We start from the raw sequence: 12,209 nt of genomic DNA on the forward strand, positions 1-12,209 counted from the left end.
ATTGGAAATCTTAAAAGTAGTTATTTGTGTAGTAATGTTCATCTCAGTCCACCAAAGACTAAATTTAAATCACAATAAAGCTTAATTACATAGTTGTATTAATTGGGGAGAGACATATTTTTTTCTTTCACAAGGGAAATTATTGCATACTTACAGTGCAAAACATATCTACTGAAAATCGTCAGGAAATATTTTCTCTGGTATTTGATTTAGTGCAATTCTATGTATGAAATTCAGTTACCATGTTTCAGGTTTGAAAACAAAACTTGCACACAAATCAACATTCTGTTTATAACCACAGAACACTAATGTTTGTGTTTTATTATAATACAACCAAAATATACATTTAACAATTTTCAATTATTTTAGATTACAAGACTACATTTCTTTTAAAATAGCAAAACTGTAAATTCAAAATTGATTGCTAACCACTTACAATACCAGAATTAAATTACATTTAACTGACAGATTTTTGCCCTTTCCCACAAAATCATCTATCTCAAACTTACCATAAATACTTTATACTACAAAATATTTAAATGAGAGGTATAAGTCATGTGCATGTTCCTGTTTTTGCACTGTCAATGTGTAGAATCTTGGAATTTTAGATCTTATTTTTTAACCTCACATGTAAGCTAAATTACTTAAATATTGGGGTCCTATACTGTGAGAAAAATATATTTTTCTATAAAAACATTTCAAATATCTCTTTTTTTCTAAACTATCCATTCCCATTAAGGCTAATCAATTCCAACATGTCTAAGACAAATGTAACATTCGAAAGGGACGGTATTTCAGTGTTGATTTCCATTCGTACTTATGATATATATGAAATATATCTTATATTTAAGTTTAAAATATCACTGTTTAATTAACGCTCTTGTTCAATTTAATATTTTGTGGACATCTGGATGATATCAAACTGTCTTTGAAAATTTAATTTTGGTAATGTTGAAAAACAGGCACTGGCCACTGTAAACTTATTTTTTAGTTGTCTATACAATTCAGCAGGAATAAAACTTAATAGAATATAAAGAACCAAAATATAGACCAAAGGCAAAATTCAAGAGTAAGACCATTTTGTAGGCAGCATGTTGTAAATGAGCATTATTTAGCCAACAGAGATTTGGTGTGAATTATAATTCTTCTACTATTATCGTGGTTTTTGCAAATTTCTAAATTTCTCTATGACTATTTTTCCATCTCTTAAGTAATTTGGTGGGTTTTCAAAAATGTTTTTCCAATAATGTGAATGTAGTGTTGTTTTGAGTGCTTTGGGGAAGAAAAAGGTTCTACATGAATTAATTAACTTAGACTATCCATTTCTAAACAAACTCTTAAAATTCCCAATAAATTGAATGTAAATGAATGCAGACAGGCAGGATTCCATTTAGCAGCATAAATAGCTGGAATGAAATGCAGGCGAGAATATGTAAGTCAAAGACATATGTATTCAAAACAGGGGAGAAAAATATGAAACCAAGAATAAACATAGACATTTTAAGACCTCTCCATAGAGAGCTGATTTCGTAGCTAAGATATTTGAAACTATAAACTATAATTTTATTTTTCATTATTTCAAAGAAAATTTAGTAAAAGCTTCAGTGGTGAGGAAGTATACATTGTGTTTCGTCTCTAGATTTAATATATTCACACTGTTCCTCTAAGTGTGCTAGGCAATTAAAAGGTTAAAAAATTAATCATAGCTTAGATGTCCTCTATCTTTATAAATACATATAAATCCATATGTTGTTTTTTATCATATGACATTTTATTTTACTAACAATATTTCAAATATATTTTAAGTAGTTATCATAAATTAATAGTTTTAAATCCAAAGCAGCCAGAATATTAGTTGTAAAGTAAAATAGGTTCCCCAAATTTTGTCTGAATAACTAAGATCAGAAAGAAGTAATTAAAAAATGGCTTGGACATTCATATTTTATGAAAACCAAATTTATTTTCACAAGTCAATCCTAACATTTGAGATTCATGTAATTTTCCCAAAGCCATCCACAATTTGATCATTACTGTCTGATATACAAATATTTGGAAACCTTTAAAAAATAAAACCTGCTCCCACATATTTGCTTTGAGCTCACTAGGAGTTCCTGGAACATTTTAGCCCAGCAAATCAATAGTTACAAACACTCTTATGATATTCAATTAGCAGTCTGATCTTGCTACTCTCCTTATGCATTACTTTTTAAAAGAGTGATTTGTTCTGGTTTGCTTTTCTTTAAACCTACATTTCTTAAGTTTTCCTTATAGTGAAACATCTACAAATATTCATGAGTATCATATCAAAAGGGCTATTTAACCTTATATATCAGTGTGACTACTTTGAGATAGGTAAGCTATACAAATAAAATAGTGTGAGAGAGAAAATGTTTTGAACAAAGCCAGTCACAGACATGATATTGAACTCTGTAATAAGTTGCCCTCTAATCACATGGGTTCTCACAGGCTTTTCTTTCAAGACATGCAGAATGCATGAGAAACGAGCAATGTCTGTTATTTAGTTTTCTGAAAAGCTGCCTTCCGTGTGAGGAAGTGACTAATTTTTCATTTCACACTAAAAAGGGCGTGAAAAGGCAAAACAGAAGGCTAAGGGTTTTGTGTTCTGAAAAGGAAAGGTGAGTCCTACTTAAACAGGCAGGAAACATACCAAACATATTCAGAGGGAAAGTCAAATTGGAAACATTTGAAAGTGCTAACGAAACATGAAAAGCATTTCTGTTAATGTTGTGAGTTTGTTTTCTTTACATGCAGTAGGCTTATTTATTATTAAATTACTAAAATAATGCTACTTGAATTACAGCACATAATCTCAGAAATGCAAAAAGATTGTGTGAAGAAAAGATGTCAAAGAGTTAATTTAACCCTTTCCGTTGTCAAAATTTTTGCATTTGTTCTGTTATTCAACAAATATATACCCCCGATCCCCACCACTGCTGTCTATCTAATTCTATCTCCCTATATATGTATATATTGTTTTTTCCTACTTACTCAGATAAAATCCAACAATTCAATATTCAGGAGAGAATAAAGGCAGTAAATGGAAATAATTTACAGAGTATGATGAAGTTTTAGAAAAAAGAGAGGAAGTACATACTAAAATCCCATTGGTTGTAAATAAAATTTGTGTTCATTCTTCCCATGATCCTTTAGAAAATTTACTTTTCCTCAGACTTTTGCTAGCAGTTTATTATAATCTGGATTTTTTTTTTTTAACAGATGGATTGCAGATTAACCACTATTTATACTCTAGTGAATAAAGCTACATTACACTTCACCCACTTTATTTGTGATTGTTCTTCCTTTTTGTGGGGATATGAGTTTTCCCCAAAGCCAGAATTTATGGCTGTCTTTCCTTCTGTTTCTTAACAAATCCCATCTGGATGCCTTCCCATTAGGATGCAGTATACATCATGATGATTCTCTTATTTTATTAAAATGTTTTCCCATATCTTATTAAAATATTTATTAAACCTCTGGCCCTGTAAAGTTCAGGGTATATTCTAAAAACACATAACTGAGCACCAACTTCTCTCTGTGAACCTGTTACTCCTGACAAGTCATAAGGAATCCTGGGAGGAGCATTTATACCCTTCAGTAAATCAATGCTGCAGTACACTAAAGGGAACCCTTGTGGGCTGAAGAAATAATGCACCTCTCCAAATTCCCAAACCATGCACCAGAAGTGAATGGCTCACTGGGAAAGTTCCTGCTGATGATGTGAGCTGTATGAATTTGTGTCTTCCCTCCAGTTCCTACCACAAGGTAGCCAGTTCTCGAGTGGAATGACATATCTGTTCATAAGAACATATAGTACAACTGCATGGTAAACTCCATGCTTAATGGCCATGCAAGGGAAATAATGCACCTTATTACAATACCAAATTTGATGCCTGCTTAGGTCAATTATTTACACGACATAATAAATTCAAAAACTCAGAACATAAAACATTTACAAATGTAAAGTCCCTGTTTTGAGGATAATTTTGATACTTTGCAGGTACAAGTTTAGTTCATGGAAAACTGGTTCGGATGAATTATTTGCCCTTACTATGCCATATTCACCATAGATAGTCTTATTTAGATTATTGTTCTTGCGCCTCAGCAAAACTCCATGGAAAACTCTTATGAGTTAGTATAAGGGATGTACAAAACAGAAGACAGTATTTTTGCAGGTAAAGACTTCTTTCTTTAAATTAAATAGAAAACTACGTGGCCACAGTTCCAGGAAGCTCATCCAGGTCTCTGTGGTGTCTTCGATTTCGTTTCTTCTTCATTTCCTGCATGTGCTTCCACTTTGGGCCGCCCTTGTTTCGCTGTCTCCGCTTCTCCCTGTGCCACATCTGTTCGCAGTACTGGTCGAGGCTGAAGTTCGGGCTGCTAAGGATTTGGATGTAGTCTTTGTATCTCAACCGTGACTCAGCCAACAGATCCTTGACCTGCCCCTCCTCATGCTGTGCCCTCCGGGTATTTTCCATCTGTTCATTTTCAATGACATTCAGAGTCAGCTTCACTACGGTGTGGATAAAAGTGTGCTCCTGTGCTTTGCAGTAATACATCCCAGAGTCCTTCTTCTGCAAACTTCGGATCAGTAGCCCATATTCTGTTTTGATGATCCTTTCATCGGGTTTCAACTGCAGAATTGGAAAAATGTAGGTAATAAATGAAAAACAGACAGGGCTCTGAGCAAATGAAAACAGGTTACATAGTTTTATTTAGATGAACCTAAAAGATATATTCCTCATCTCTCTCTCATCAAGCATAATATTGTCAGCTATAGTCAAAGAGAGTGAAAAAATTCAACTAAACTAATAGCCCCCAAATATGCATCTTTACTTCTTATTACGTCTAACTGAACCTTTGGAATACAGTTAGTTTTCCTCCCAGTCTACAGATAGGAATGAAAAGCTGTGAAAATTAATGAAGTAAAACTGGAAACTATCAACTGACCATATTTACTTATTTAAGAACACCAACTGGTATCTGAATTTCAGAGCTAGATTGTGACATTGACAGTCACTCTGTAGAAAAAGAGCTCTAGTGCATGTTACTACCTATAATGCAGAATAGAACAAGGATTCCAAAAGGAATTAACTCTGTTTTCTAGACATCACCAAATAAATGATCTGAATAGCATATGGAAGATGTAAGTGGTGACCTGTTAAAAGTCAAGTGGAAAGGCATGGATACAGCCTTTTGGATGTTAGAGCTGTAACTGAGTAGGACCACAGTCAGAAGGTTAGCAACATTTAAAGCTGAATTTCTCTCTTTATTATGGATTGAATTTTGATACTGTGTGTATATATGATACTTTAGACTATGTCATTTGTGGAAATATTTGCCATACCTCAGTGTACTATAACATGGTAATGTGATTTCAAGTGTGAGAAAGCTCAATGAACAAAAAGAACCTCCCCTGAAATGTGATGCTCTTTACCCTTTGAAGCAGCAGTACTGAAAGACAATTCAGACATCTAAGCTTGCCCAGCCCACAATCTGGTGTGAAGAGCAAACCTATCCTCAATAAAACTAGAGGCATGTTTACAGACACAAGAGCCCTGTTTAATGTGGAGTATTGTTGAGTGGCTCAGCATTAACCAGAATAACAACAACAACAACAAAGAAGTCTGGAAGATTTCCCAGTTTACACATCTGCCCCTGTATTGTAGACTTTAGTTGATGGAAATCGAGGAGGCACAAAGACGGCTAAATTAAATTTATTCACAGTGGGTGGACTATACTCTGCAGCTTTATGTGAAAAATATGTAGGAAAAATCCCTCCAATTCTGGAAATATGAGAAAAGGAAAAGAAACATCTCTGGCTACCAGCCCAGTTAACTAACAAGTATATGGCCAACCACCCTCTGTGCCAGAGAAGTGCAGCTGGCGGGGTACCACTCGAGGCCAGAGGCAGGTCACAGCTCAGATTCCTGGTTAATGAGGCTGAATGGTCTCCAGCCCTGCCTTCGCTCTACACTGAATCCACACCATCAGGGTTTTGTTTGTTTGTTTGTTTTCCTTACTGTGCCCATTTGGTGAGCTGGGTATGTAGTATTTTTTCCTAATGGATTTATTCTAAAGGCCCAGACATTTTAAAATGCTATTGTAATACAAACTAATGTTGAAATTACCTACATTCTTAGAAACTATAGTAGTCTCATGCCTAAAATAAATGTGAATTTGAACTGGTAGGGTTCTAAAGGGCCAATCTTAAGCAGAAATACCAATCTCAAATTTAACACACTACATATATTTTTTCCTTTAAATAATTTTCTTGTAGAAATTATTTTTTAAAATTTAAATGCATCTTAGATCAGCACATTCTGACTCCATAGTCTAGGCTCTGGTCCCTGTCTGCTCTGCTTCCTATGATTACTCATTTATCTTTCCCAATTGGTTTCCCATTTATCAAGTTGGTGACAGAGCATATGGTGTATTTAGGGGTTAAAAGTAAAGCTGTTTGAAGGTTAAAATGTGAAGTATTATTAGCAACGTTATAGACTACTGCCATGTTGCTGGAAAGGTGATGTTCTGAAGGCTTTATTTCTGTAATTCTCTTAATAGAAAATGGCCTGTAGTTATTAGCATGACAATCAAAGTGGGTGACTTCAGTTCCGGTTCATCTCTAGATTTCCTTTTCATAACTGGTATTCTTGCTAATGTTTAAACTGAATTTGCTGTGGCTTTTAGAGATTGTCACGGCTCTGACTCACTACTTTTTATTGTTCTCTTTAATCTACTGCCAGGAAGAAATTATGACTTTGACTTCACACATATTACACAACACTCAGCATTATTTTTGCTGTTCTCTTTTTGTATCCTGTTGATGTTGTTTTACTCTGAAGTCTGGTTCCCTTCCCTCCTTTCCAGTCTACTTCTGTCCCTACAGGACTCAGTTTCATAAACATGTGGCATTTCATTATTCCATCGTGATCCTTCCCCTTTCCTTTCTTCCATGGGATGCTTCATTTTTCTTCGGTTTTTGACCTACAGATTTAAAACTTGCTTCAATAAACTTCTTTATGGATTTATCTAATGTCTATTAGATCATTTAAGTGATTGTTTTCTTTCCAAAATTTCAAAATATGCCTTTAATGAAATGGTACGTCTAATGAAATACATTTTGAAATGATATATTTTCATAGAATTTTTGCAATCTAGAGATAGAAATACGTGACCCAGAAATTAGGTGCTTGATTAACATTTTCCTACTTTACATTCTCACTCTCTGCAATGCTTTCATTCCATGCTGGAATAGGATGCATTATGCAGACTGCGTCTCGACAGTGAAATGTCAGCACAGTCAATTTAGCAAATTCAGCTCCTCTACAAAGAGACAATGTAATCTCCAGCCACTGACTTAAACTCATGGAATTTGCTCCACTCTAGAAGTGATAAGTAAAAACTGCTCAGCCTTACAAATCAAAACCATGCTTGAACTGGGGTCCACTATCCATTTGCCTAATGTGAGCAAGGAGAATATACTCGGCATTATTAAATGTAGATCTTCAGTGAAGGGCAATTCATTTAAAATGAGAAGAGTAACAGGGAAAGGGACAAAGGACACAGGCTCTAAGCAGCAGGTAGAGGTCAGGGACCTCATTCTCTGATAATAGCAGCCTAATGGCAGTTCCTTTGCGGATAATTCACCTGTCAGTTCTTTCACAGCTAACGTATTGCATGTGTCTTGGAACTGTCTTCAAGAATATCTCCTTTCGGGGTGGCCCGGTGGCGCAAGTGGTTAAGTGCATGCGCTCTGCTGCGGTGGCCCGGGGTTCGCTGGTTCGGATCCCGGGCGTGCACCGATGCACCGCTTGGCAAGCCCTGCTGTGGCGGCGTGCCATATAAAGTGGAGGAAGATGGGCACAGATGTTAGCCCAGGGCCAGTCTTCCTCAGCAAAAAAAAGAGGAGGATTGGCAGATGTTAGCTCAGGGCCGATCTTCCTCACCAAAAAAAAAAAAAAGAATATCTCCTTTCTTCAACAAACATAGAAGGAAGATTTATTTAAAAATAAGTGCTGAGGCAACTGGCTCATTATTTAAAAGAACAAAAATCGAATTTATACATAACTAACTCCTAGATTAATTATTATCTTTGAGTAAATAAATATAAAATGTAAACTGTAATTATAAAAAGAAAATCATAAAATAACTAGAAAATATATATTTGCTGTTTCTTTGGGGAAGGAATTTCTAAGTATTATAAGGGAGAAATCATACAGATATAAATCAATAGACTAGTCTATATAAAATATAAAACTTTTTTACCTTAGGAACACATCAAAAGTTTAGAGATATAAAACACAATAAAAAGTTACTTATAATATGTATAACATTAAAATGTTAATATCTATAACATATAAAGGGTTTGTTAAAATAATTTTTAAATGAATATATCAATGTAAACTAATCAAATGACAGGTAAGGCAATTCACCAAATACAGCTAACACCAACAGCCAAGGAACATGAGAAAGTAAGTTCACATCCAGTAATGTTTAAAGAAATAGACATTAACACAGTATGATATTTTTTCATATCAAACTGGTAATGATTTTCATAAATTATAATACACAATTTTGCCTCAAGAGTTCAGAAAAGTCACTAATATGGTGATTTTGATGGGAAATTAGCAACATACAGTTGTTTATCCAAAGCCATAAGATAACTAAAGCCTTTAATTCACTTATTTTACATCTAAGAATTTGTCCTAAGAAAATAGTTAGACAAATAAAGAAAGATTTAGATATAGGGAAGTTGATTAGTTTTTTTTAAGAGGATGCACGAACTATTTAAATAAAGCATAGAACATCCATGGATGACTATGGCATCAGGGTGATGGGGATGGACGACAGCAAAAACATGGTATGAAAATTGAGTGATAAGAGAAAATGCTCACAGTGTAACGGTTAGTAGGAAAAAAAACTGGGATAGACATCAAAATAGTATTTTTGCTTATCTACACTTAGTGGCCTCATAGTTCTTTACGTGTTACTATATTTTCAAAACCATTTATATTGTATTATAATAAAAAGAACAAAAAATAAAACTAAGATCTACAAATAGAAAAATGCAAATATTTAAAGATGATTTCAAAATATTTTAAAAATCTACAGAAAAAAATACTACTATGAATGGCATAAGGTATTGCCTCTTTTATTCATTCATATCCCAAAAGTTCCACAGAAGCTTGGGGACTGCTGAATAACTCGCTAAGTTACAGTATAAATATCATCAATTTCAAGAACAGCTTTATAAGAAAGTCAGCAGATAAGTGACTCATGACCTACCCAACAGCACCCAACTGTGAACAGCTCAGCAAGGAAATGTTCTCCTCCTGGCAGAGAATAACCTGGTGACAGCCTCTGTGCCACAGGAGATCCTGGGCCCTCCCTCAGGCTTTTTTTGAGTGGAGGAAAGATTCCAAACTGTCACCTTGGTAAGGAGCAGAAGGTATCCTGCTGGGAAAAATGCTTCAAATCTAGTCTGGATTTTGCCCCTTTCCTCAGTTCAGGAAGCACTATTGCGTATCCTGGACAATGTATAACTACCTATTTACAAAGACAGATGAAAATACCAGTTGAAATATTACAGCTAAGACACTTTTAAATAAAATTCAATAAATACACTATTTCTGCTCCATTGAAATTCATGGAGCGTGGTAACACCATGACTGCATGATATACTGTTAAAAGGTACATTAAAGTAATGCATAGCATTTTCAGGAATATGAAAGATGTGAATGCAAACATGCATAGGCAAATGTATGTACTCATAACGGGAGATTATACCCCAAGCAGAGTACCATATTTTTTTAAAACTCAGATTAAATTTGCCAAAGCAAAAATCATTATTAAAGAATTATATTTAACTAAAAAGAAATTATCAAACTTTATTAACTATAAAATTAAAAATACTGGTTTGGGACCTTTAAAAGTAAAATATGCAATGTAACTAAAAGAAAATCTGCATGTTAAAAAAATTTGGATAACATTCATCCAATATCTCTCGGATAAAAAGTCTATGCTTTATGTTTCAAAATTACATAATCACTTCTATGTCAGATAATACTTTAATGTATTGGTAAAAATGGGACCTTTAAAATATACATTTAGCATAAATATGGATATGGTGTAATCTAAGAATTTATGGATGTCAGCAATGATGAAGAATCAAGTTTTAGTGGAGAAATCTGACATAATAAAGAATGGAGTTATTCCCTTGGTATTAAGTATGTAAAGGGTCAACATTTTGATAGAAAAATTTATTCTTGAAGATCTTAGATGAAGAGATTGAAATTAACTTCTTAATGTAATAGTGGAACATAGCTTTAAATCAATTTCTCATGATAAAATCTGATTCTTCTACTCCAAGTTTTCTCAACTTCTGCACTACTGACATTTGGGGCCAGGTAATTCTTGATTGTGAGGGATTGTGCATTGCAGGACGTTTAGCATCATCCCTGGCCTGCACCCACCAGATGCCAGCAGCACTCTCCACCCACTCATCCAGCTGTGACAAACAAAAACTTCCCCAGATATTGCCAAATGTAGACACCCTGGGAGCAAAATCACCTGAGGTTGAGAACCACAATTCTACACCAATGTTTGACTGATTACATATACTATCTTAAATGTTTATAGACATATCAAGGAGGCTGATATTTTAGAGAACATTTGGTTCACCTACTTATATGACAGAGAAACTGAGTGTTAGAGAAGTTACAACCTGCTCATGAATCCTCAGCCGTCAAGCCGAACACGTGATCAGTGCTATTTCGTATTTCACACATCCTACCTGATGCAGTAAATCTGCAATTTTATATGCATATTTTACACTTGTGAGTAATCCTCTGCTTTGAAATTCACATTCTCATATGTGCTTTCTCATTTTACTTCCACAGTAACTTTTGAATTTATTTTTTTCATGTTAGAAAATTTTGGCCCACAGGGGCTCAGTGATATTACCAGAGGACACAGGACTATGATTCAACTCAGGATACCTAAATCTGAATCCCATGTTCATTCCTTTACTCATTACAGTGTCTTTAGTTTAATATTGGGAATTTTAGAACTCTAGACTATTATTGGTTTCTCTTAGGCCCTGAAATAGAAAAATAAAAATTCTGCCAATTAATCTTTGTTTCATGACATTCAAATAATATTGATATAGGATGTCTCAGACTACCCAAACTCATCCGATTACATTGACTAACATATGTAATCTACCTACCTCACAAAATCTCTGTCATATATTTCAATCACATGTATATGTTAGCAAGATTGAAAGAGAAAAAGTCAAAAGATGAAAAGAATGTCCATATTACTTTTCCCTCTGTTGATCTAATTTTAATACATGAGTAAAAAAGTACATATGTCCAGATACTTATGCAACTTCTTCATGTGATATGATAAAGATAGATATTCTATTTTTATATATACTCAACATGTTTCATTTTATGATCTAAAGTGAATAAATATGAGTTAAAATTTAGTCACTGTGCTACTGTGGGGGGGAAAATATCATGTTCTTGTTCTTGATCAGGGAATTGTTCTAAAATATAGGCAATCTACGAGAAATAAAAATTTGAAAAAAATCATGTAAACTTCTTAAAAATTCAATCTGCTTTTAAATATATTTTATTAACACATTTGTATTGAATTGACCTATTCCTATTCAAAGGCACTGTTACCTTTGATGTTAGTGAGTATAAACTGTTATTTTCTTTTCTATCAAATAGTGATGAGCATACCATATGGCACTAAAAGTTGAACATTTCTCACAACCAAAATTTGATTTAAGTTTTATACTATTTCCTTCAAGGTGAGCATTCTTTGATGATTATAACTTACCTCCTCTCGATGTTCATCTCCTGACCGCTGGATATACCACTTAATAGAAGCTTGTTGGGATTTAGGTATACATTCTAGAAAGGTTGAATTAAATTCAATGCCAAAAATCACCTTTTCATCAGCAGTTTCATGACTAATGCCTGGAAAGCAAACATGGAATAGGAGATTAACCTTGACCTGATTTTAAAAGCAATAGGAAAATAGACTGATTTAGAACAGATGCCATGGGGGAAAGATTCATACACATTATTAAAGAGAAAGGAAATTCATGTTATAATATTATTACCTGAGTCAAATATTACCTAATAAATTGATTTTTAAAACTCTATCCCTGCATTGCA

The 12,209-nt window shown here is 34.0% G+C and overlaps 1 protein-coding gene across 1 annotated transcript in view; it reads right to left on the minus strand.

Annotated features, from left to right (window-relative positions):
- Positions 1–320: 320 nt before the first annotated feature.
- The window catches only part of SEMA3D (semaphorin 3D), a 196,367-nt gene continuing 184,478 nt past the window's right edge, over positions 321–12,209 (minus strand). The window contains exons 17-18 of the mRNA XM_004431298.3: positions 11,869–12,008; positions 321–4,652 (exon numbers count right to left, since the gene is read on the minus strand). Of these exons, the coding sequence (XP_004431355.1) occupies positions 4,227–4,652; positions 11,869–12,008 (566 nt within the window). The 3' untranslated portion in view covers positions 321–4,226. The remainder of the gene's footprint in view (positions 4,653–11,868; positions 12,009–12,209) is intronic.

Source organism: Ceratotherium simum, chromosome 1, assembly GCF_057802395.1.
Source record: "Ceratotherium simum simum isolate JZ-2026a chromosome 1, ASM5780239v1, whole genome shotgun sequence".
Lineage (NCBI taxonomy): Eukaryota > Metazoa > Chordata > Mammalia > Perissodactyla > Rhinocerotidae > Ceratotherium > Ceratotherium simum.